Here is a 27,210-nt window from a genome sequence, read left to right as displayed (position 1 = left end):
GATACGTGTAACTCCTAAAAGCCGCTCCGTTAGTTTGAGATACGCTAAAAATTCTATCAATCGAGATTGATCGCGAATCGAGCTTCAGAATTTGACGTCGGACATTCAGGAGTTTCAATTAATAAATTTTGGACGTTTCCTCATCCAGTGTACAAATTCTTCGCGGTTTTCCCAAAGGGTTCAAGAAAAATAAATTTGGACCGGAAATGGGAAATTACCCATTTGCCCTTGAGGAGTACCCAATTTTTCATTTGGACCGAAGGGCATTTCGGTCAACCCTCTCTCTTGGCCAAAAATTTGACTACTCTTGTGGGGGGGGAATTCCATTTTTAGCCCTCTTGACTTTGTAGACCTAAAATATCCCACCCAAATAATTATCCTACCATTTCTTATTAAATTTTTAGTCTTCTTGCTCATTAATCTCAAGACAACATTCTCTCCCTACCTCACTTTCTCTCTCTACCCCTCATCCTCTCCCCCCTTTGGCCGAACACCATAGTTCTCACTCTCTCTCACTGAAAAAATTCTCAAGGGTCGCCGGATTCGTCTTGGATCGCCGGAGCTCGACTACCACCCGAACCACCTTGAACCACCGGAGTTTTGTGGATATTTAGCCGAGCAAGGGAGTCGCCGGAGCCGCCAGTTGGAACCAAGATTTCTTCGCCCGTTTCTCGTCGGAAAACTTGTAAAAATTATTGTAAGTTGGTCCCTAACCTTATATTAGGTACCTAGGGTGCTAATGGAGTTGAGATTTGGTAGATTTGGGTGAAAAATTGGTTGTTTTTGCCCATTTTTATGCCTTGGCCCAAAATGGAGGGAGTGAGGAGAGAGAAATCATGTTCTTGAAGTGAATAGTGAATTCAAGAGGATATTGCATAGTCAAAGTTGGACTATGGTTACTTTTGCTAACTCTAGTTACTTTATGCTATTATTTATCCATGGTTAGATTATATTTTAACTATAGTTACTTTTATGTGACATTATGTTGTTATGCCATGGAATTAATTAAATATGGTATTATTATAGTTTAGTACTATAGTAGTGTATTAATTGCATGTTAGAATATTTAAATTGTTCGGCCCCGATAAATTTCCACATTGGTATAGTTAAATTGTATGGTGTGTATTAATTGCACGTTAGTATAATTATAATCGTACGTTATTTATTTATTGCTACGTTAGCATAAATATGGTCGTATGGCATAGATTGAATTCTGTGGTAGCATAAATTGATCGGGTGGTCTGGATTAATCTATGGATTAGCATGAATTAATCGGGTGGTCCTGATTTATTAATTCTCTAACGTGAGCAAATCACGTGTCCCAATCTATTCTCAGAAAATGTGAGGGTCATATTCAATCAAATCGTGCGAGGCCAAAGTGAGCCGTATTTGTCCGATTGTCCGAGACCGAGAAGGCATGAAAGTTGTGTTCAATTTAGTCGTCCGAGACCAAAGTGGGTCGTGTTCGACTAATTGTCCGAGACTTAATCCGGTCGTGTTCCTTTGTGTCCGAGACCGAGATTTATGGGTCGTGTTCCTTTGTGTCTGAGACCTTGGTATATATATATATAGAGCCGTGTTCTATAATGGTCCGAGGCTCAGTGTTATGAACTTGTATGATGTCGATGGACTAACATCGAATTTTCTATGACAGCCTGATGCGTTAAACGCGGGCTTTGGATCAATGTGGATATTTATATTATGGCCTGACGCGTTAAACGCGAGCTTTGGATCAATGTGGATATTTATATTATGGCCTGACGCGTTAAACGCGAGCCCCGGAGCACGTGGAATATTTTATTGTCGGACTGAGGTGTGGAACACCGAAATGGGAGTAACGTAGAATATTTGAGAAGGTGTGAGAATTTTCGGAGGAAGAATGGAATTTTCTAAAATTTAATTGTAGAATTTTTGGTAAGAAGGAAGGATTGTTGGGAATTGTTCGCTGAAAATGTGTCTAGAGGCACTAGAGCCCTAATCTAGGATTAGGGACTAGCTTACCGAGATTTTATCTCACCCCGTCGTGGGCTCATTGTTTTCTTTCGGACTTTCCGCCTCAACCATGAACGACCCGCCTCAAAGATTCGAGATCTCGCGGGACATGGAAACTGTGGTGACGGAATACCCAGTAGGAGAGGATAAGGTGTACTATAGGCATGTTACTGCCATTTTGGTGGACACAGGAGAGCCCTTTTGGAAGACCCATACGTACGTGGCGTGGACGTACCGCTACGGGGACTTGCTTGTGGGACCACTCAATGGTTTTGATATTCCCTATAACGGTGTTGGGGAATGGGATCTTACCAGCACTCCCCCTCCGGACGGCGTTGTAGTGTAGCCGGATCTTGGTTCTGATGACGTGGAGCCCACCCCAGAGGTCGTGGCCCCCGAAGAAGGCGGAGAAGTTGTGGAGCCTTCGGATGCTGAGTAGCCGCCTGAGATAGAGAGGACGAGGTTTAGGATAGTTGGCCTCTCAGCTTTTGTAGAGTGTTGTCTTTTGGTTGTGTAGCGGGCTTCGACCACGTCTTTTTTTGTTATAAGTGGTCACGGGCTTGTACAGTGGCCCCCGAAGCCCTAGGTTTGATGAGTTGTAGCAGCTATGTATATATGTACATAAGTGTATTTTTACCATCCCAAGTTATCGTAGTTTTGTTGGTTTTTGTACGGGGATTGTTGTTGCTTCGGCATGTGTTGTTTGATTTGTTGGCCTTTTGGATCTTGGAGAACTGTACACACTCGAGGCCAGGTAGGATGTCAACGGCTCGTAGGGTTCGGGTCGTGACAAGAGCGAGGAGTGATCGCCGAGACAGAGAGGTCTAGACAAGGAGCGGTTCTTGATAGGTTTCTAAGATAGCAAGGAGGCGGGAATGACCCGGGCCATAAATTGAAAGGAAAAGTCTAGGTATCAAGTTAAGTCCGATCTTGATTAAGAGACATGTTGCATCGAGTTGATCCTCACGGTGAACTTTCAAAATTTGCTTGGCATTTGTGATGGCTCCTGTTATTGGCATGATTAAAAGCTTCATGTTTGGTAGTGGATGCCGTTAAAAATATATATATTTATGTTTGTAATTGGCACGTTGGGCGTGTTTTGTAGTTGGCATTATGTGATTGTTATGGCCAAGGTCTAGTCGAGAGATTAGAGGGCGTATGGGGTTCATACCCCCTTGAACCGATGTCTTCCGAAAGTGTGATAGCCTGTTGTGTTCGTATTAGAGGAACAGGTGCCTTTATACTTAAAGTATGAGCAATTGACTCACTAAAGTAATGCCTTGAATGGTTGTTTGATGTTGGTCTAGTTGAGGCTTGCCTAGTAATTGGCTATTAATTGAGAAATTGCCTCGTTGAGGCTGGCTTGATAGGTAGTTCCTGGTTAAGGGTGATTTGGAATCCTTGGATAATTGGCAAGTAGTTGAGAGTCGTCTAAGAACCACGGGATGGTTGATTCTTGGTGATAGATAATTAGATGAGCAGCCTGAAACTGCTATATTCGAGTAGATGACTTAAATCTTTAATTCCTGGAGGGAATTATAGTGGTTCAAGTGCCATAAGGACCTAATGAGGTCGAACGACTAGAGTATGGTCACTAGAGAAGCATTTGGCTCGAGTATGCAAGATATGAGAAGATTCAAGAACTGAAAGGAATCATGATAAGTGAGTAAAGATGAACCACGAAAGTATGAGTGCTGGAAGAGCGTTTGGCCCAAGCTTGTAAATTGTGCGAGACCCAAGAGTTGAAGGGGTCAAGAGAACCTTGAGAGGAATTTGAAATTCGATGGGTAGGCGGACTTGAGAAGGAGTTGTCGTTGTTGCCCAAAGCAGATATGACTGCTACCGTTAATTGTGTTGTTAGCCAAGTAAATAGTAGAAACTCATGGGAAAGATGATAGAGAATGGAAATGAAAATCGTTTGAAAGAAAGCTTGTGGAAGGATATATAAGAGTGAGATTGACTAAGTTCGACAGAGAGAGTGAATTTAAAACTGTCTTTCTCTGGATTAGAGATTGTGTAAGGAAACCTTAGAGGTTTTAAGTGCACGGAAGAAAAGAAGTGACCCCGGCAGTTACTAGCCTTAAGAGGTCGTCGATGATTGGTGAAAGGTCACCAAAGGAAGAGTTTTTCCTTAAAGGCATGATATCTCGCTGGATTGGCTTCGCTAAGTTGTTCAATAGAAAGTACATTTTTGAGGTTTCTCGAGAACAAGAATTGCCGGAACTTTAATAGCTTTGCAAAGATCTGAAGGCGATCAACCAACATGAGACAAAGTTCTTGAAGCTGTCTAAGTGTGCTAAGGGCGGTCAAGGACCCTTTGAATGAAACGTGAAGTCCCCGAGTGGATTGAAATTTGGAGGCCTTATGGCTAATTATTATTCCCGATTCCAAAGAACCGTAACGGATCTTAATGAAAGGAGTGGATCATTGGAAGAAAATGTCAAGTATGGTGACATTTGGAATCCTGGAATAAAAGCACTGTTGTTGGCATAGACTCCAAGATTGGCGTCCTATGTAATAGGAAGGACGAGGTGGATTCAAAGTAAGAGAATGCCATTGAAATATATAGTTTCCTTCATAGGGTAGGATACCCTAGTATGGAAGGAAATGAAAGTTCTAATCATCTTGGTGTTAAAATTTAGTATCCGGGCCGAGAAAGAAGATGCAGAGCTCAAATGATTTTCGTAAGATAATTTTGAGGGACTACCCGGTAGACAATGTCGAATTCCAGGATTTGTCGATGTTCAGTTGAGTGAATGAAATTGGAATAAGTTCGTGTTAGCTGGTTGCGGAACCAAAAGGTTAAGGCACTAATGCCTCCCGAGAAAATAGTGACAAAAAAGAACAAAATGCTACCTAATCGGATTGGAGACCCATGAGAGCAAAGAGCCAAAGTATAAGCTCTCAAGTGGATGGTACAAAGGACAGCTTGAACGACTTGACATATGGTAGCAAGAAGTTGATAATAGTCAGATTAAGTATCCAAGGAATAATGGGATTGATTGTTGCCGCCTTATGAGACGATGATCGGACTTGTTTAAGGAGCCACGAGAAATATGAATAGCTTACGAGGGTATCATATGGACCCTAAGGAAATGCCCGTTGTATGCTAAATGTGAAGTACGAGCTGCGGGCTTGATAAAGTGAGATTCCTTAGTTGCGAAGTGCTGGGAAATGAAATCTCTGTGGAACTCTAGAGCAATGGAATAAGCGATGAATTGACTGAGGTCGGTATGAATTATTGAAAGTTAAAGTTTCTTGGGATTGATGGATTACTATAAATGCTGTAGGAAGATTTCCCCCACAAGAGCTATTCCATTGATAAAAAAAAGACTAAGGATGAAATGTAACGCGAATGGATGGATGAATGTGAAAAGAGTTCTCAAGGACTTAGGTCAAGTTAGTGACCACGCTAATAGTGGCATGTCCGTTTGGAATCGAAAGGCTTATAAAAATCATAATGATGCGGTGCAGAAAAAAAAATTTGAGGCATAACAAGACAATCGAAAGTGGGCATTGCGTATACGTCATGACAATAAAGCCATATGGATTGGAACACTTAGTGCATGATTGGAGTTGGCTTGCGAACGTCCTTGAGACGAATTCTGGGGAAACAATACTTGCGTGGAAGAAGGTTTCAAGCCTATGTATACCACAATAGCATAAAGTATCAACTTGCTAAGAGGAATTGGATGAGAGGCAACTCTGATGGATGAAATTGCTTATGGATATGGGAGCGTTGCTTATGTAAAGAAGATCTCGCAAGTATCTAAACTATAAGGGTTGGAAGTAGTGATTGTCCCAAAGGGAACTAGAGGAAAAGTCATGAATGCGATACCCTATATCATGTAGGAAATGTGAATTAAGTAACGGATGTGTATAATTGGAAATTGAGCATCTTGCAATGGGTGATGGAGGAACAAACCTTACCTTGAGAAATAAGAGATTCAATTTCTAAATTGGAAGTTTACCAATTGACTAGGTTGATGGCTACTTGAAGCATCAAACCCGAAGGTCGAAAGGAATTGAGAGCGTTGCGATGAACGAACTCGGATATCTAAGGGGTTATAGAAATAAATAGAACGGAGAGGAAATCCGGACTTCTGAGTAGTTGGAGAAAAAAGCATAACAGGCCAGAATTAGTATAACGATCGGTTGAGGCGGTAAAGGTAGTTAGAGAAACACTGAGAGCAGCGTAGAGTTGTCAGAAAGAGTTATACCGACAACCGACGCAAACTTTTGGAGTTTCAAGTTGGCGATCACGTTTTCCTTAAGATATCGCCAATGCGAGGTTTATCACGGTTTGGAAAGAAAAGAAAACTGAATCCAAAATATGTAAGTCCTTTTAAAATCTTGGAAATGATTGGAACCTTAGCATACAGACTTGCCTTGCCACAAATGCTAAGAAAATACGAGGCGGACCCAACCCATGCGTTGGATTATGAAACTATTGAAGTGGATGACCGAGTAACGTTCGTGGAAAAGCCAGTTAGAATCGAAGATCGAAAGGAGTAAGTCTTGAGAAATAAGACGATACCGTTAGTCAAGATGATTTGGAAGCACCATGGAACGGAAGGGGCAACTTGAGAAAATGAAGAAGCGATGATGCACCAACACCCCCATTAATTTGAGTAGTTGAGCTTATCGTAAATTTCGACGACGAAATTTTTGTAAGAGGGAAGAATTGTGACATCCTGTATTCCAACTCATTTTCGAAGCTTTGAATGAATGAAATGTCTCATTGATGTATTTCAGCTAATTCTCATTCGGAATTGATCCCTCTTGAAGACTAACCAAAGGGGAATGGCTAGCTAGGAAAATCAAGTACGTGAACCTAAAAGCTTGATCATAAACCGACTCTTTGGCTATGAAAATTATCGAGGGAATATATTGGACCAATATAGGCCGATCCTAGAATGGTTAAGGAACGATTTGGGTAATGCCCTACGCTTAGATCACAGGTGATTCTGTTTGACCTTGCACGGGTTCTGAACATCCCTAAATCATTTTCTAACGATCGTGTCCATCGGGACTAATGATTGACCCTTGTAATTACATGACAACCAAGGTCGCTAGGGCTCGAGTAATTCTTAAACGTGGTATTAATCATGGGTCAATACGCGTAACTTCTAAAAGCTGCCCGTTAGTTTGAGATAGGCTGAAATTTCAATTAATTGAGATTAATCGTGAATCGGACTTCGAAATTAGACATCGGACCTTCAGGGGTTCCAATGAATAAATTTTGGACGTTATCTCATCCGGAGTACGACACTTCACGGTTCGCCCCAAAGTGTTCGAAAAAATAAAATTTGGACCTGGAAATGGGAAAAACCCATTTACCCTTGGAAAATATCTATTTTTCCACTTTGGTCAAGGAGTAATTCGGTCAAATACCCCCTAGTGGCCGAATTTGACTAGTCAATTGTGAGGAAATTACCAACTTGCCCTTCTTGCCTTTCAAGACCAAAATATCTTGCCCTAAAAATATCATAACCTATTATAATTAATTTTTCGTCATCTTCCTTATAAAATTGCAATAAGCTTTCTCTCACTACACTCTCTCTCTCCCTCTTTGGCTGAAATTCATCACCACCACCACCGCCGGAATTTCTTCAAACCATCATCGGCCTCACCTTGAACCACTGAAGCCAAGCTATCACCGTGAGCTACTAGGAGTTGCTGGAATACCATGGGTTAAAGCCGGCAAAGAGAGGACCGCCGGAGCCGCCGCTTGGGTCATGAATTTTCTCAATTTTCACCAAAGAAATTGTTAGATTTTGAGGTAAGATAGTTTCTAAAATTGGATTAGGTAACTAGGATGCTAATGGAGCTTAGATTGAGTGGTTTTGGTGAAAATTTTGTTGGATTTGTTCTTGGGCATGTCTTGGCCGAAAATTGAGAGGAGAAAAGAGAGAAAGTTTGTGTTCTTAAAGTGAATAGTGATCCATGATTGGATTTGGATGGCCATGATTTAATCTTGCTTTTGATGCTTTAAATGGATGGCTTAGATTCAATCTTGCTTTATGAAGATTGATCACATGGCTAGGATTAATTTTGGCCTTAGTATACTTTAATCATGTGGTGGAGATTAAATGCACGTTAGCATATTTAAATCGTACGGTCCCGATTAATTGCTACGTTAGTATAAGTTAATTGTATGGTACGTATTAATTGTACGTCAATATAATTTTAATCGTACGGTATATATTAATTGCTACGTTAGCATAATTTTGATCATGTAGCGTAGATTAATTTTTGTGGTAGCATTAATTAATCGTGTGATCCAATTGGCCGATGGCTTGAGTGTGATTTAATTGGGTGGTCCCAATTTATTATTTATTCAACGTGAGTGAATCACGTGGTCCCGATTGAATATTTATTCAATATAATTAAATCGAGTGGTCTCGATCGAGCGGTTGGGAAAAATTAGAAAGATCGCATCGTCCCGATCTTTTGTTAGAGAAAATTGGTGAGATCGTAGGGTCTCGATTTGCTAATCGGGAAGTTTAGCGGGATCGTGTGGTTTGGATTGATCGATCGGGAGGTATCAATCGAGTGACCGAAGGATTATTATTATTATATAGTCTTTATGAGAAATAATTGAGCGAGAGTGAGGAATTTTACCCCGAGGCATTATTACGCGGGGTTCATATTTATAAGACCATATTTTAACCTAAGGCGTTAAGTGCGGGGTTTTGATTATTATTTTATCCTGAGGCGTTAAACGTGGGATAATAACCTGAGGCATTATTACGCGGGTTATATTGACCTGAGGCGTTATTACATGGGTCCGGACTATACAATGGCCTGAGGCATTATTACTCGGGTCTGTTCATTTATATGATAGCCTGAGGCGTTACACGCGGGCTTTGGTGTAACGTGGAATTTTTATATTGTAGCCCGAGGTGTTAAACACGGGCATTGGAGTAATGTGGAATTTTTATATTATAGCCCGAGGCGTTAAACGCGGGTATTGGAGTAACGTAGAATTTTTATATTATAGCCCGACGCGTTAAACGCGGGCTTTGGAGTAACGTGAAATTTTTTTATGATGAAATAGCAAGTTGGGAGAAAGAATGACATTTATTCTGAAATTTATTCGGTGAATTATTGACTGAGGAAGAATTTCTTGAGAATTGCTCACCTATGTGGTGTTCGGAGGCACTAGCGCCCTAATTTAGGATTAGGGACTTTCTTACTGAGATTTATTCTCACTCCATAGTGGGTTACCCTTTTTTAGACCCTCTGCCTCAATAATGAACGACCCACCTCAAAGATTTGGAATCCCCCGAAACATGGAGATGGTGGTTACAGAGTATCCGGTGGGGGTAGATAAGGTGTATTATAGGCATACTACAACTATATGGGGAGATGTCGGAGAGGATTTTTGGAAACCTCATACATACCTGGCTTGGACTTATAGGCATGTGGATATACTAAAAGGACTGGCGACGAGCTTCGACATTCCCTATGACGGTGTTGGGGAATAGGACCCCACTCAAGTTGCCCCTCTTGACGGTGTAGTGACGAGCCCGGATACTAGTCCCGAGGATTCGAAGTCCGTCCTAGAAGACCTGGTGCCGAAAGAGGATGTGGAGATCGTAGAGCCATCAGATGTGAAGTCGCCACCCGAGATAGATGAGGAGATGGAGGAAGCTATAGGATTTGAGACCGACGATAGCGAGGATGGGGCCTAGGGTAGTTGGCCTCTTGACTTTTGTTGAGTGAGAACTTTTGAAGTATAGTTAGGCTTCGACCACTACATCTTTTTGTTACATGTAGTCACAGGCTTGTACGGTGGCATCTGAAGTCTTAGGTTTGAATTTTGTAAAGGATATGTGGATATGTATATAAGTTTTTCTTTTACCGTGCCAAGTCATCTTATTACCGTTTGTTTACGTAAGGGGTTTAGTAGTTTCTACTTCCGCATGAATTTTGTTGGCCTTTGGATCTTGGAGAACTGTACAATAACGTGGTCGGAGGGGATGTTGGGGCGCTCGTAGGATTCGAGTCGTGACATCAACCACCACTCTTTCCATCCTCACCACCCTCCGTCTCTCTCTGGTTGATGGGGAATCCCCATTACGGTTACTTTTATAAAAAAAAAATTCAACCCGTCCAATTCAGGTGGTCCGATCCGATCTTATGTCCCTGGAATTGGAAACCAAACCGTCCGGCCACCAGTTCCAATATTAAGAACCGAGAACCGGACCCATCTAGAACAGGGAACTAGACCACCGGTCCGGGTGGTTCCCGATTCGAGCGATCCGATTTGCTCACCCCTACAGGCAATTACCTTCACTCGGGGCCCCCTATTTTCTAGGCTTTCTCCACTTTCAAGTAAACGTATTATCTTATTCGTAACTGCATTATCTTATCCGTAACACATGCCTCCTATTTTATAGGCTTTCTCTACTTTCAAGTAACCGCTCCTATCCGTAAGCAGCTTTGTTGCCGATGTCAATGCTCACCAACGTTTGTTCCCATGGCTTTCATCTAAATTAATCAAAGATACCATGTTTGGCACCTCCCATTTATATTCTTCCACATGACCAATGGACAACGCTTTTCTTTTCTATCAACTGCCCATCGGCGTCATGCCGAATTCTACAATTTCGGTAGGTTAATTTTGTTTGTCAACACACACCCTTCTTGTGCTTCCCCGAGGGGATACACATTGCCATGATAAATTCTCAAGTGGAATTATTGAAATTGTAACTTTTTTGATGCAATATTCGTAGAACATATCGTGATTATTACTTTGTGAATCCAAAGTTGAATTGTTGCGAGGGAATAGCTTTGATATATTCAAGCCTATTAGGATCCTAATAGAAAAAGATTTAGGAGTCCTATGACTCCATAACAAATAAGGATTCGTGAGAGTTATCAGCATTCGCGTTTGTTGTACGAAGCTTGTAAAAGTGCTGAACAAATCTTTCTTTTTTTCGAGAACCGTGACTGTGTGATATGGTGGATTAGCTGTCATGCATCAAACTCATCTCGCTTTCAGTCCCATCAATAGGGTGGGAATAAGATTTTTATGATTTGGGAGGCGTTCAACATGAGTTTTCCTGGAGAATATGTTATAATACGCGTTATTATTTTTTAAAAGAAATCAATCGTCTCTATATCTAAACGAGATAAATTGACCAAATGTATAATCTTTTACGTCAAGACATGTCGTGATCCTTTTTCCTCCAATAATCTCGATGGATGAGGGTACTTGAATTAAGTAATTGAATAAGAGAATTCATATCCTCCCCAAATCATTAGTTTTAGGAAAAATTACTAAAAAAATCATAAATCTATTGTAATTGTGTCAATTAATTTTATTCTAAACTTATTTTTTTTTTTGTCAATTGAATCTTAAATCTTTTGCAATTGTGCCAATTCAGTACATTCGGCCACTTGGTAATGACGTGGCAATTTTTTTAAACTATTAAAAATTTTGTCAATATTAAAATATTGTTAAAAATTTGGCATGTCAGCGTCGGCCTGCCAAATGGACTGAATTAGCATAATTGCAAACGCTTTAGGATTCGAAAAAAAAAAAAAAAAAAGAGCTTTGTACTGAATTGGCACAATTGCAATCGTTTTAGGACTTTTTTGATAAATTTGCATGTATTTTATAAGGTCACCTAATCGGGTTTGAATATCATTCAATGATTTCACCGAATTTTACAAATGTCATTGCCTGAGTTAAAGCTCCTCTTATGGATATAGTGGATCACGTATATATACTAAAATCAACACCTAATTTAGTACATGTGAGCATAAAATATGTAGGCTTAAGAAAATGTGAAATGTAAAGTGTATGTTGGCTAAGTCAAATAAGGTGGGTGATTAAGCAGACTTAACTTTTATGTTATTCACCTTTCGCAGGACCATGCATGTATGCAACAGACTCTACTTTTATTTTTATTTTTCGTGAAAAAAGATTCCATTCGTATATCGTAATAATAGTTCGAGAGTTACATCTTCTAAGTCTACCAAATTTCAAATAAAAATCTGTTTTTATTTTTCAAGTCAGCACTTGGTCGGAAATTACTTATAAATTTTCGAGAAAAAAATCAAATTTCTTAATAATTTTTCATGTGACAAGCACGGAGAAGGAGAAACTCCATGCGATCTTGTAATGATAATGTCCTCCAACTTATTATTTTTAAATCCATCATCTTTATTGACCGTAAATTGGCTGCACTGCACCTGCTGCGAAGTTGCCTATATGCGTTTTTTTTTATGGCACGTCCCGGTCATGATGCGGTAGTCGATGCTTCCCAATTTTTATAATAAGGCCACTTCTCTCCAAGTTGCAAATAATGTATTACCATTATTGTTGATGCCTATTGATCTGCCAAGTCAATTTTAATTTCTTTGACAAAAAAAAAGAAAGAAAGTCAATTTTAACCGCGTGAATCGATCGGTGGTTGCCTCATATCTCGAATCTTTGTAAATTAATAATATTTCAAGTGTCCTTGGAGAAGACTTTAAAAGCCTTCATCATCTTACTTCAATATTAAAGTCACCGACTTGCATCCAGTTCTGCAAAACCTCTCGGCTTCTTGTGAAATTACCTACAGCTGGTATAATGTGTTAGATGAAAAAGCATTTCTCCATTGCCTATGAGAGAGAGAGAGAGAGAGAGGAGGGGGGGGTAACCGTACTAAGCGCGAAGTAAGCTTCTATGGCGAACTCAAAGACAGGGACGAGCACCAGCAATTCATTAGGAGGTGAGTATCAGGTTTTCTTGAGTTTTAGAGGGCCCGATACTCGACGTGGATTCACCAACGTCCTCTACCATGCCTTGAAAGATGCTGGGATCCACGTTTTCATCGATGACGAAGAGCTTCGACCGGGCGAGGTAATTAGTGGCAACCTTCTGCGAGGGATCAACGACTCTAAGTTGTACATACCCATCTTCTCTCCAAACTATGCGTCGAGTCACTGGTGCCTCCGCGAGCTTGCGAAGATGGTAGAGAACACCTCTAAATCTAAAGATGGGAATAAGAAGGTAATATTGCCTATCTTTTATGACGTGAAACCTAATGATGTCAAGCTGAAAACCGAGTTGTACAAAAATGCCATATCCAAGTTGGAGCAACAGATGGAGGATCAGAAAAAGGGGTGGTTTTTTGCCCCGGGTAAGAAGAAGTTCAGCACAGAGGAAGTGGAGACGTGGCGGCTTGCTTTGCGCGGAGTGGATGGCACCAAAGGGTGGGAGTCGGAGAAATATACAGGGTAATCATCTAGCCGTGAATGTGAATATTATTTTTTACAATTGGATCATAGGTTCTAATAAAAATTCATTAATTATACTCCTATTCCAATTTCCCTGAATTTAACTAGAAAGTCTCAAAATTTTCTTTTATTTTTTTCTAATCACAACATATTCAATGTTTTTCTGACCTAAAAGGATTACCATAATCTCATTCTGGACCTAATTTCCATTGTATAAAATTTTGGCATTGGCTGATCTTTTTCATACTAACTTTTTATCCATGTATGTATCAAGATTCTAAATGTATGCTAGAGGAGTTGATATGAACCTGTATGCAGTTGCATTTGGAAAGTTGTTTTTCACGTCAATAGAAATAAGTAAATATAATATTGAAGAAATAAATCACACATTCATATTTTGATTCTTCTGCTTGATTCAAAGATCAAACATTTCTTTTCCTCCATTCCTTCAACTTATGCTTGGAGTGGATTTTCAAGTTTGTAACCCATCATGTTCCTCATTGAACTTTTATAGAGTCTTTAGTCCATCTTGTTCGTGCCCTTTTTCTTTGGATAAATTCTAAAGACATGTAGATATGGACATGTGATATCCCATATCACTACTGGTAGAGTGACTTGAAAAGTAAATTACTGTGTTAAACTCTCCCCAGAGTGTGATGTGCGCGCGCACAGATGAGTATGTAGATATAACTCAAGTCACTTGATGTAAATTAATTATTCTTGTTTTAAGTGAAATAATAATGCAGTGGAAAATTTTTAGTGTCCTTGAACAGCGATGAACATTGAAAAAAAAAAAAATGAACTCGCGAAGTAGAATTCTGTTTAATAGTTTTATTTCTGTAAAAAAATAAAAAGGCTTTTACTTATACTTGTTTTATATTGGTTTCTTACGTGGTGGTTCTTTCTTAGATGCAACAATAAAGTATCAACATTAGATTACTGGCCCCTTCACTTGTTGGTTTTTGAATAAGAACAATTCATTTATGTACTCCTTTTCTGCTCTTCTAAGTTGTTTTTGCGCAAGAATAGTGATCTGATAACAAAAGAACAATATATTATGATTATGTTATTCGTCCATAATTTTAAAGTTTCCATGGGAACAATGGTTAAGATAGATTGAAATTAGTTGACTTAATATATGGTTGGTCAACATGCACGGATATGAATTTGTTACCTTTCCTCAATCGAAACTATTCAACTTTGTGGCAGCGATGGGCATCTAAGCAAGTCGGTTGTTAATGAGGTTGTGAATAGGCTTCAGACAAGACAAAGAAAAGTGACCGAAAGTTTAGTCGGAATCGAAGATCGAATAGCAGCCATAAACAATTTAGTAGACATCGACTCGGGTGGTGTCCGACTTATTGGAATTTATGGGATGGGCGGTGTGGGTAAAACAACACTTGCCCAAAAAATCTACAACCAACTCTGTTCTCGCTTTGGGAAAAGCTGCAGCTTTCTTGCTGACGTAAGAGAAACGGCAAAAACCAAGGGCTTAGTCAAGCTGCAAGAACAACTATTGTCCGATATCTCTAAGTCTAGAGTGGCTCGGAGCATTGTTAATAGTGATGATGGGATCAAAGCGATTGAAGAAACAATTTGCAACAAGGAGGTACTAATTGTCCTGGATGATGTTGATGACGGCAACCAAATCCGCACACTAATCGGAATGAATTCTTTGTATCCTGGTACTAGGATATTTGTTACCACTAGGAACAATGGGATTCTGGATATAATCAGGGGATTTAAGTACAGATTCGAGCGTTATGAATTGGAAGGGTTGAGTGACAAGCACGCACTTCAACTTTTTTGTAGGCATGCCTTCAATGACGACTCTTCTCTAGCTGATTTCTCCAGTCTTTCAAAAGACATTGTGTCTACTACGGGTGGATTACCTTTAGCTCTTGAAGCAATAGGTTCATCGCTTTATGGTAAGAAAAATAAAAAAATATGGGAAGAGAGGCTAGAGAAGCTAAGGAAAACACCTCACGATGATGTCTTGGGAAAGCTAAGGATTACCTATGATACTTTAAAATCGGGTCAACAACAGATATTTCTCGATGTTGCATGCTTTTTCATAGGTGAGGAAAAGACTGATCCAATCTATATGTGGGAAGATTGTGGGTTTGATCCAGAGGATGCTATTGATGTCCTTATTAACAGATGCCTAATAAAGGTTCTAGACGATAATAGATTTTGGATGCATGATCAGTTTAGAGATCTTGGAAGGGCAATTGCTAATCAAGAGCGTAGCAGGTTGCGGGCTAGAGATGACATCATACGCGAATTAAGATCAACAGAGGTAAAGTATGGCAAAATTTGAATTGAAAATTGCTTACCCTGTTCTTGATTGAGGATTGACATTTCTGGATAGGGAGCTACTCTTCTGTTTCAGTTTTTAATTCTTGTGACAAAATAAATTTTGTTGGATATTAACAAATCTTGATCCTGCTCTTCAATGTCATTGGCAGACCAACAAAAGCATTCAAGCACTCGATTTAAAGTCATGGAGTCAAGCTCGAATGACTATCACTGCAGAGCAAATTAAACGGTTCCCACATCTACGGTGTCTTTGGTTGAGTAATGTGACCTGCCAAGGAGACTTTACAAGCTGTCTTTCCGAGTTGAAATGGATCAATTTGCATTACTACAATGTACGTGATCCACAGTTTATGGCAACCAATTTGCATCTAGATAACGTGGTTGTGATGTATATTGTTGGCGTAGAGTGGACCGAAGATGCGGTCAGGAGCCTAATCAAGGTATGTTAGAACACCCCTTAGTCTAATTTCCTCATTCAATGATGGACACATCTAATGAATTTGCCGTCTAGTTTTCTCACTTAGTGACATGATCAAATGACAAACGATACAGGTTGAGAGCCGAAATCCGTATTTATTTCATGTACAAACATCTAATTATCTGTCATGATGTTTGGTTGGCTTTTGTAGGGGGCACGGAAATTGAAAGTCCTCACTATTCAATATGCTCACTCGTTACACATGACACCATCCTTTTCCAAACTCTCAGTTTTAGAGAAGTTGACCATTTTTTCTTGCGGATTTTTGAGGGAAATTGATTGCTCTATTGGAAAACTGAAGTGGCTGACTGACTTGCATGTTGATTGTTGTGAGGCACTTGAAAAATTGCCTGAAGAAATTGGCCAACTAAACAATCTTCAGCGCCTCTCTCTTGTGAGATGTCGCAGCTTGAGGGAACTCCCCGGCTCAGTATCGAAGTTAGAATCGCTGACGAATTTGGATGTATCGTTCACGAGCATTACAAGATTACCAGATTCCATTGGTAGACAATTGCCTGAGACAATGAGCAAGCTTAGTCAACTCCATACACTGGACTTATATGGTTGTGATGAGATCCAAGATTTGCCGGAGCTCCCCAGAAGTTTGAACACTCTATGGCTTAGATCTGAATCGTTGCTTTTTGTCCCTGACCTCTCAAACCTTACAAATCTAGTTGAACTGCTCGTATCCGATGTCTCTGATACTTATAAAACATCAAATATAATTCCTTGCAACATGCCATGGATTGGGAGGCTATCAAAACTGAGGAAGCAGCACTTGTGCCTTTTAAATGTCCAAGCAACGTCTACAGGGTGGAGTTCCCTTTCTCTGCTGGAAAAACTTACTCTTTCTGGACTAGACTTGCAAACGCTGAAACAACTTCCGTCAAACTTGAGAGTTCTAGAGCTTGATAACACTCAAGTGATGCAAGTAGAACTCGACGGGCTATCTCAGTTGGAAAAGTTGACCATCACAAGATGTGAGCTCGTCACAAGAATATCGATCACATCAAGTTTGAGAAAACTGAGAGAAGCTGATGTGGATTCTTGCAACAAGCTAGTTGAAGTTCAAATTCTTGGCATCTTAAAATCGATGGAGAGCATATCTTTTAGTGGATGCAAATCTTTAGAGAGGTTGGTTTGTCTGTCGGAGGAGGCAGGGTGCAATGAGCTCCAAGCTCCCGAGTTGAGTGATGGTTGGAGGAGAGTGTCCCTTGTCTCAAGCTCCCTAAAGATGCTCCAAAAATTCCAGTTGTGGAGGTGCCCAGAGCTACAGGAAATTCGATTTATTTCCACGTTGGAAGCATTGAAAGAAGTTGTTGTCCGAGAGTGCACGTCATTAAAAAGGTTAGACGGTTTGTCAAACTTGAGGAATTTGAAGTGTTTAGAAATTAAAGGGTGCGAGAGCCTGCAGACTCTCGAGGGCATGAACGAATTAGAGCGTTTGGAGCAGTTGAAAGTATATAGGTGCAGTTCAATGGAAAGGATTATGGATGCATCAAGCTCAAAGATACCAAAGAAGTGCCAGATACTAATGAGGGATTGTGGGGACTTACTCGATACTGGTCCATATAGTTCAAGCATCACGTGGGAGTCTTACAGAGAGAAGATTCTGAATGAACGAACACAAACGTCGGACTCTGAGATTGCAACAACTTTAAGTGACTTTGAAACAGAAACAGGGGATCCTCTGTTGGAAAAGGTGCATCTTCTTCCAATTCATAGATCATCGCCGTTTGTTCTGCTTTATTTTCTTTCTATTTCTGTAACGAAAAAGGCCATTCCTAAATTGAATTTATGTCCGAAAGACCTCAGCCCATCTTGATGTTTTTTTCTTCCGCAGGATCAGGAAAATAAAGAGAAGGAAGAGAGAGAAATAAAGTCTGCAAAAGCAGGAGGGAAAATTCCAAAAAATCTTGTGAAGTGGGGTCGCTCTCTCAAAAAAGTTCTAAGATAAAGGTATTTGTCTCAAAGAAGTCTGTGAAGTAGGCGAGCGAACTTCAGGATACATGGGTTCAATTTGTTTGGATTTTACCTCATTATGTTCCAATTCAGTGTATGCATTTCTAGTTACGTCAACGAGAAGCAATTTGTGAATCCTACTTTGCCGATAGCCTGATATTGCTCAAGACTCGTTCGTTTAGTTTACCACTCTACAACACTTGCAATTATAGGACATACGAATTTTGCTTTCCCCTTGAAGGCTTTTTCAGCATTGATCACATTGTGGGCAGACTCCCTATTCTCGTCAAGTCAAGCCCAATTTAATTAGGAATTCTTGTCCAGCACGAATTGTAATTTCTCTCTCTTCCACCATTTTCACTCGTCCTTAAACTCCCCCTTACTTGAGTCTGGCTGTGCGGTTCTGATAAGGAGTCCTCAAGGCACAGATCAGCTCACGTGGAAAGCGGATACGCTAATCACCAAAGCCAGAAACTTAAATATGGCCTTCAAGAATTTGACTTTGGCCCATTGTAGCAGGGACTCAAACAAAGATAGCGGACCGGCAAAAACCCATCGTCCGTGGATCCTTGCCTACAATTGGTTGTCTAATCCCCCCATATCTATGGCTTTACTTTATTCAAAATCTCATTTTATGTACTCGAACTCGTTGAGTTACTAATGCAAGTCGTATTTCTTGACCCCCACCCCCCCCACCACAAAAAAACAAAAACAAAAAAAAAAAAAAAAAAAAGAGTGTGCATACTGGAACATCTCAATAAGAAAGAATTAACGTATTCAATCTCGGAAACAAATCTCTCCAAGTTGATGTGATGGTCTTTCAAAGCGCCAATTAAGAGGATGGCAACTTTTGCCGCTCAGTTTTCGCCCGTTAGAAAGGTGCCTCGATGTGAATCAGATACAATTCTTGCTACCCAAGTACATGAATTGAAATTCAAAATGCATAGTGGCCAAAACAAAACAAAACAAAATTGAAAAGCGCTTGCCTTGCTAAAATAATCAACCAAAATCCATCGCCTGGAATAAAAAGGAAAGAAAAACACAAAAGAAAATACGTATTTAAAAATTATAAAAAAAATCTCTACATTAGCGTCAGCTTTGCCACGTAAAACGGTCGACATTCATGTCAAAAATTTCGGTCTAAATTGACCAGATGGACTCAATCGGCAAAACGTGAAAATATTTAAAACTAAATTGATCCAATTGAAAAGTTTAGGACTAAATTAGTACCAATACAATAGGTTTATGACTTTTTTAGTACTTTCCATGAAAAAAAAGTGGTCATAAATAATCAATGAATTTAGCAAACGTATGCAAAAGAAAAAGGTAGATCAAAGTGTCCATGGTGATAGAAATATAATTTAGGGCGTGCATGGTAACACTTCTACTTCAAAATTCAACTTATGGCTAGAAGTTGATTTTTCTACTTCTCCTCATAAGCAGAAGTTGATTTTTCCACTTCTACTCTAGAAGTTATTTCTAATCGGAGAAATTCGTTTGGTAATGGTTGAAAATTTATACTTCTGAAATATTATTACCCAAAATATTCTATGAAAAATTATTATCAACGGCCGAAAAATTTCTATTTCATTTTTGAACTTTTTAAATTTCTTTAAACATAATTTTTATTATTAAAATATTACTTAATTTTTAAAAATAAAAATTTATTGTTTATTTTTTACTCTGGTGGCCGGATATAGCAATTCGACGGTGGTGGCCGACACGGTGGTCGATGGTTGACGGAAGGGGGCAACGGTTAGCGGTGGCCGGGGCCCGCGAAGATCGGTTGTTAGCGGCCGGCGAAGGTTGGCGAGGGACTGCTGTTAGCGGTGGTCGGTAGAGGTCGGTGGTGGTCAGCGGTGGCGGTGATCTACTGTTGTGGGCAACGGTAGGCGGAGGTCGGCAGTGGTTGGCTACCGGGGGCAATCGGCGGGTGGCGGTCGGCGGAGATCTACGGTAGTAGGGGAGGCAATCGATAGTTGGTGGTAGTCGTGGGAGGCGATTGATGAAGGTCGGCGATTAGCGGCGGCTGGCCCACGGTCCACGGCGGCCAACGACGGTCCACGGCAGCCCGCGAAGGTCCACAACGACTAAGTTTGATAGAAGTTGGTATAATCAAAAAGAGAATAAGGGCGTGATAAAAAAAAATGGTGAGGCAAGAAGTGCTTCTTGAGTTGGAGAAGCTATTTTTTTTACCTTCTCAAATTTGGGGAAAAATAACTTTTGAAGTGGAAATTTACTTCAGAAGTGGAAATTTCTTTCAGAAGTAAAATTTTTTACCAAATAGATTTCTGCTTTAGAAGTTACATTACCAAACAGATTTTTGCTGCGGAAACACTTCTAGAGCAGAAATTCACTTCCGAAAGTGCTATCATGCGCACTACTTTGCATTTCTCTTTTGCGTCCTTCTTTTCTACGATCTTAAACAACGTTCTAAAGTAACACAAAAGAAGGTTTCAAGAACAAGACCACATGACGAGAAACAAGAGATTTCGTTCAAAATGTAAAACCAAGGCATCCTCCCAAGTAATATGTATTTCGCACTTGCTCTTCAATCGGCCGGGGTTGATCCAATTTCCCACCCGAGTAGCTAATTAACCCATCATTGTACTGATAGCGCCCATCAATGGAGTGATTAGGGAAATTAACCGATATCCTAGGGTAGATATAGATCTTTGTAGGTGATGCACCTAAGGTTAGCGAACTCGAAATGGGTTGAAATTTGGTCGGCCACATGGAAACGGGCTGCTAATCAAAACATGCATCTATGCTGTATGTGACGTTGTTTTTTTGCATTTCGAAGTCATTTTCATGGTTTTTTAGGCATTTTTCGTAGTTTCATGGGCATTGTCGTAATTTTGTGTTTTCTATTTTAATTAGGGTTAACACCGTATAAAATGATGTTTAAGACTCCTAGTGGAGCATCTTTTGAGACATTCTATTGATTTGATAATCGCAATTGAGAGAATAAGTAGTTCCTCATTTCAATTCCAATTTTTTGTTTGGCCAATTTTTGTTGCATTTCGGCATTATTTGGTATCAGAGCACGGGTTGCCTTGAACCAATGACTAAACATAATCGCGGTGGTCGTAGACGGCGGGTCGTGATGGTCGGGGACGTGGATTCTTTCCTAAAGCAAACGAACAACGGTGTCAAAAAGACTTGCAAGACATAGAAATTGAAGAGCACGGAAGGCGAATCCGGGATTTGGAACGACAACTTGCGCAGGTTAGGTTGGGCTTTCAATTCGCGAAAAAGGAGGACGTTAATCCTTCCGGGGTTCCGAACCGGGGACAAAATTGGGGAGTACAACCTAGAAATCAGTCATCTTTTCATAACAACGGGATGAAGATCGAGATTCCTGTGTTTGAAGGTAAAGCTCATCCCGATAAGTTTATTGACTAGTTGCACACGGTTGAAAGGATCTTTGATATTAAGGATCCGACTGAAGAGCAAAAAGTTAAATTAGTAGCTATAAGGTTATGGAAACAAGCTTCGATATGGTGGAAGCATGTGAAGAAGCAGCATGCTAGAGAGTAGAAATCAAAGGTGGATCGTTGGGATAAGATGAAGAAATTGCTACAAAGAAAATTTCTTCCTACTCATTACTGGCGGGAGGCGTTTATTGAATATCACAATGTTAAGCATCAAGATTTAACAATCGAGTAGTATACTGATGAGTTCAATCACTTGCGGATGCATTGTGATGTGGCTAAGGAAGATGAGCAAACAATTGCTCGATATTTGGTAGGGCTGGGGATTGAAATTTCTGATGTTGTCCAATTACAACAATATTGGACCTGTAAAGATGTGTGCGAATTGGCCTTGAAGGTGGAACTGTATTGTAAGATGAAGGGCAGCGATTCTAGATTTCAGAGTTAGTGATCGGGTAAAGAATTTCGAGGAAAGGCGGGGAGTTCTTCGATCGATTTGACACCAGCAGTAGTTAAGGGTGCAAGTTCTAAACTTGCATCCAAGGAGGGACAAAGTAATCTTGGAACTAGCAGGGGAGGAGCTATAGCCAAATGATGTTACAAGTATCAAGGAATCGGGCATTTCGTTGCTGATTATCCGAACCGACAAATTGTAACGCTTGTTGAAAATCCAATCTTTGATGAAGAGCTAGTCTACGATGAATCTGATGGAGAACAAGAGAATGCGGATCCAGATAAGGAAGAGATTATCTACGCCGATTCTAGTGAGTTACTAGTCGTTAAAAGAATTTTAAATGCTTTTGTGGCGGAAGATGAATCGTGGCTTAGGCATAATATTTTTCATGTTAAGTGCACTAATGGAGGAAAAGTATGTAGCATAATAATAGATGGAGAGAGCTTCGAGAATGTGGTGTCCACTACCATGGTGGCGAAGTTGGGGCTGAAAATAGAAGATCATCCTCAACCATACAAGTTGACGTGGCTTAGGAAAGGGAACGAGGTGAAGGTGAGCAAGAGGTGTCTTGTGCAATTTTCGATTCGGAAAATGTATTCTGATGAGGTGTGGTGTGATATAGTCCCAATGGATACTTGTCATATTCTGTTGATGAGGTTGTGGCGGTTCGACGGGAAGACACAACATGATGGCTTTAGAAATACCTGCACCTTCAAGAAGGATGGCCATACCATTACCCTAGGTCCCTTAGATTTGAGAAAGGAGGTAAAGAATAATTTGCTATCCAGGTCGAGTTCCAGGGAAGAGGCGATGAATGCGCATGAGCTTTTTGCCATTGTGGTGATTGAGCAGAATTCTGACAGTTCAGAAATTCCTACGCAAGTTTTGTCCTTGCTTGAAGAGTTTGCCGATGTCGTACCAAAAGAGACGCCACCTGGGTCATTGCCCATGAGAGACATTCAGCATTTTATTGATTTCATTCCAAGAGTTGTTATTTCCAATAAGGCAGCTTACGGAATGAGTCCTAAGGAACATGAGGAGCTGCAGAGACAAGTGCGGGAGGCGTTAGAGAAAAGAGCGGTCCGAGAGAACATGAGTCCCTATGCCATGTCGACCTTGTTGGTTCCTAAGAAAGATGGGTCATGGAGAATGTGCATAGATAGCAGAGCTATCAACAAAATCACAATTAAGTATCGATTTTCTATCCCATGATTTGATGATTTGATTAATCAATTGCATGGGGTGACTATCTTTTAGAAGATATACTTGAGGAGTAGTTATCATCAGATTAGGATGCGACACGGAGATGAGTGGAAGACGGCGTTTAAGACTAAAGATGGTCCGTATGAGTGGATGGTGATGCCCTTCGGGTTGTCTAACGCGTCGAACACTTTTATGAGGCCGATGAATCAGCTTTTTCGTCCTTTCATTGGCCAATTTGTTGTCATGTGTTTTGATGATATTTTGGTTTATAGTGCTTCGATTGAGCGACACTTGCAGCACTTGAGAAAAGAATTTGAGGCCTTGAGGGAGAGAAATTGTATGCCAACACCAAAAAGTGTCACTTTTTAATTGATCATGTGACCTTTTTGGGTTATATTATGTTGAAGGAAAGCATTCAGATGGATCCAATTAAGATCGAGGCCATTACGAATTGGGAGACTCCGAAAAAATTTCATGAGGTACGCAGCTTTCATGGGTTAGCGTCCTTTTATCAGAAGTTTATTTGGGATTTCAGTACCAATATTGCGCCTCTTACAGATTGTGCGAAGGGAGGTAGATTTGTGTGGACCAAAGAGGCGGACGTTGCATTTCGGTTATTGAAGAAAAAGGTGGCTGAAGCCCTAGTTTTAGTACTTCTAGATTTTAGTGAGGTTTATGATGTGCATTGTGATGCCACAGACGTTGGTATTAGGGGCGTCCCGAGCCAGAAAAATAAACCTGTGGCATTCTTCGGTGAGAAGTTAAATGAAGCGAAGAGAAGGTGTTCGACTTATGACAAGGAATTTTACGCCAAAGTGAGGAGCTTGGAGCATTGGAGGCACTACCTTATTTCGAAGGAATTTATTCTATATTCTGATCATGAGGCCTTGAAGTACATTTATGGGCAGCATAAATTGAATGTTAGGCATGCAAAGTGGGTGGAGTTTCTTCGGGTTTTCAGTTTTTCCATTAAACATAAGGTAGGAGTCTTGAATAAGGTAGCAGATGCATTGAGCAGAAGACATTCTCTGCTGTTTACAATGTAAGTGAGAGTTTTAGGCTTTGATTATTTTAAAGATTTGTATGTTGATGATCCCTATTTTGGAGATATTTGGAGGAAGTGCAAAACAAGACCCTTTTAGCGGTTTCTGATTGAGAAGGGCTTTCTTTTCAAGGGTAACAGTTTGTGTATGCTTGAGTATTTTTTGAGGAAATCATTATTACTAAGAGTCATGGAGGAGGTCTAGCTGGGCACTTTGGGGTAGAAAAGAGGATGGCCTTGTTGTGTGAGCACTTTTATTGGCCCCGTATGGAGGATGATGTGACTCGATTTGTAGAGAGGTGCAGAGTATGTCATTTGTCCCAGTTGCACCATGGGAGGATGTCAACATTGATTTCGTCTTGGGATTACCAAGAACACAGCAGAATAAAGATTCCATAATGGTGGTTGTCGACAAATTTTTGAAGATGACGCACTTTATTCCTCGTAACAAGACCTTTGATGCTTCATAGGTCACTCGATTGTTTTTGCAGGAGATTGTTAAGTTACATGAAGTTCCCAAATCCATAACCTCTAATCGTGACGTGAAGTTTGTGAGTCACTTTTGGCGCACTCTTTGGAGGCACAGGGGAACCAGATTGCGGTTTAGTTCTTCTCACCTCCCTAGATTGATGGGCAGATCGAAGTTGTAAACCAAAGCTTAGGGAACCTACTATGCTATTTGGTGCGAGATAGCCCGTAGCAATGGGACTTGGTGTTACCTCAAGCAGAATTTGCCTACAACATATCACAAAATCGAACTACGGGCAAAAGTCCTTTCAAGATAGTCTATGAGCGTAATCTAATTACTCATTTGGATCTCATGCCATTGCCGGTTCACAAGTAGTTCGGTTTCGATGCGGATGAACATGCCAAGCGGGTCAAAGAGCTACATTCACGGGTTCATAACCGGATCAACAAGCATAACATGAAGTATAAGCGGCAGGTGGATAGGTGCAGGAAAAGAGTCATCTTAAAAAAAAAATGATCTAGTGTGGATTCACCTCAAGAAAGCGTTTTCCAACTAACGGGTTTGGCAAATTGCAACCTAGAGCTGATGGACCATTGAGAGTTCTTGAGTGAATTAATGACAATGCTTATAAGATTGAGTGCCTGAGTGGGTACAATGTATCCGGGACTTTTAATGTAGCAAATTTGTCACCTTACCATGCAGATGAGGAAGAACTTGAGGAGATTGATATCAATGAAAACGAAGCAGATTCGAGGGCGTTTCCTAATAGGTGTGGATGATGCACTTAGGGTTAGCGAACTCATAATGGGCTAAAATTTGGTTGGCTGCATGGAAACGGGCCGCTGATCAAAACTCACAGCTAAGCTGTGATTGATGTCGTTTTTTCAGATTTCGGAGTCGTTTTCATCGATTTTTAGGCGTTTTTCGTAGTTTCTAGGGCATTATCGTAATTTTGTGTTTTCTATTTTAATTAGGGTTAACACCGTATAAAAAGATATTTAAGACTCCTAGTGGAGCAGCTTTTGAGATATTCTATTAATTTGATAAACGCAATTGAGAGAACAAGTAGTTCCTCGTTTCAATTCCAATTTTTTATTTAGCCAATTTCTATTACGTTTCGGCATTAGTAGGGTTACTACAATTGCCCCTGTTGCACACTTTGATGGACTCCCCTAGCTGGATGACTCAGAGTTTCTCCCCTTGAATTGATGCCAACATGTGCTCGTCTTGCCTGCTGCGGTCCCTTTGCTCATACTTTGGAACCCACTACATTTCCACCATTTACATGTTCCCGATCACTTTGACCAAAGATTAAAAAACAAAGGTTAATACCACGAAAAATCTCAAATTGGTATACTTGTGATAAATTTATCGAAAACTATTTTTTTCACCTTCAAAAACCCCAAATTGATACATCAATGACAAATTTACCCTAAACTAATTATTTTAATCACAAAAAACTCCAAACTGGTACACATCTGACAAATGTATCCTTCGTTAGTTTCCGTTAAATTGGATTAATATCACGAAAAATCCTAAATTGATACAATAGTGGGTAAAAAGTCCAAATGTGTACATCGGCCAATTGCCACGTGTAATCTAACTTAGTAATTTGACGATAAAATTTAACAAAAATTAACGAAGGGTCACTTTGTTATAGGTATACCGATTTGGAATAAATTTATCAAATGTATATCAATTTAGGATGTTTGGTGGTCAAAAAAATAATTTAGAGTAAATTTATCATAAATGTACCAATTTGGGGTTTTCCGTGGTGTAAATCTAAAAAAAAAATGTTTCGGATCACACACGGTTTATGCGCTTCCCAAGGGGATTGCGTCGCCATGATGAATTCTCAATTGGAATTGAAATTGAAATAGTAACTTTTTCATGCAATATTCGTAGAAGATGTCGTGATTATTATTACTTTAAGAATTCAAAGTTGAATTGTTCCATAGTAAATAGCCTTGATTTATTCAAGCCCTAGAGGATCCTAACGGGGAATGATTAGGATCCGTATGTTTGTCGTAAGAAGCTTGTAAAAGGGATGAACAACCCATCTTATTATTTTTGAGAACCCTGATCGTCTGATATTGTGGATTAGTTGTCGTGCATCAAAACTAAATCTAGCCTTCTAGTCCCATCAAGAGGGTGGGAATGCGACTTCTGAGATTTGTGCGGCATCCAACATAAGTTTTCCGAAGAATATGTTACAATGCTCATTATTATTTTTTAAAATAAATCCGTCATCTCTATTTAAACGAGATAAATTGACCAAGTGTATCATCTTATAGGTCAAGACATGTCATGATCCATTTTCCTCCAACAATCTCGATGGATGAGGGAACTTGAATTAAATAATTGAATAAGAGAATTCATATCCTCCCCAAATAATTAGTTTTCGTGCAGTAAACTATTATTATTTGAACAAGTACCATATAGCTAATGGCCAAAAAGATAAGAAAAAGAAAGAGCCCGTACCTTGTAGCTGGCAGGCTTCAGCAAGGGATGGTACCATTCGAACAAAGTCTATGTAAGGCAGGAAAAAGACACTCTATTTGACAATTCAAGAATTTAAAAAATTCTTCGATTGGAGACCTTTACTAAGCGGAAATATTT

General features: G+C 40.0%; 1 protein-coding gene across 1 annotated transcript; it reads left to right on the top strand.

Moving 5' to 3' along the window:
- The first annotated feature begins 12,676 nt into the window (after positions 1-12,676).
- On the top strand, positions 12,677-25,370 carry LOC115755012 (disease resistance protein L6-like). The gene is made up of 9 exons (XM_048277346.1): positions 12,677-13,230; positions 14,440-15,529; positions 15,699-15,989; positions 16,179-17,729; positions 21,659-21,866; positions 22,110-22,930; positions 23,488-24,060; positions 24,614-24,673; positions 25,224-25,370. Exons 1-9 carry the CDS (start codon positions 12,677-12,679, stop codon positions 25,368-25,370), a joined length of 5,295 nt encoding a protein of 1,764 aa, XP_048133303.1.
- Positions 25,371-27,210: the final 1,840 nt, after the last annotated feature.

The sequence above is a fragment of the Rhodamnia argentea genome, chromosome 1 (assembly GCF_020921035.1).
Source record: "Rhodamnia argentea isolate NSW1041297 chromosome 1, ASM2092103v1, whole genome shotgun sequence".
NCBI lineage: Eukaryota > Viridiplantae > Streptophyta > Magnoliopsida > Myrtales > Myrtaceae > Rhodamnia > Rhodamnia argentea.
The sequence above is the reverse complement of the archived record's forward strand: the minus strand, read 5'-3'. Positions and strand labels throughout refer to the sequence as shown.

Excerpts from the sequence above, each read along its gene's own strand:
- LOC115755012 (XM_048277346.1), top strand. The coding sequence starts at position 12,677 with ATGGCGAACTCAAAGACAGGGACGAGCACCAGCAATTCATTAGGAGGT. Across the intron at positions 15,990-16,178 it reads CGGTCAGGAGCCTAATCAAG|GGGGCACGGAAATTGAAAGT; the intron begins GTATGTTAGAAC and ends TGGCTTTTGTAG. Across the intron at positions 22,931-23,487 it reads ATGAGGAGCTGCAGAGACAA|GAAAGCATTCAGATGGATCC; the intron begins GTGCGGGAGGCG and ends ATTATGTTGAAG.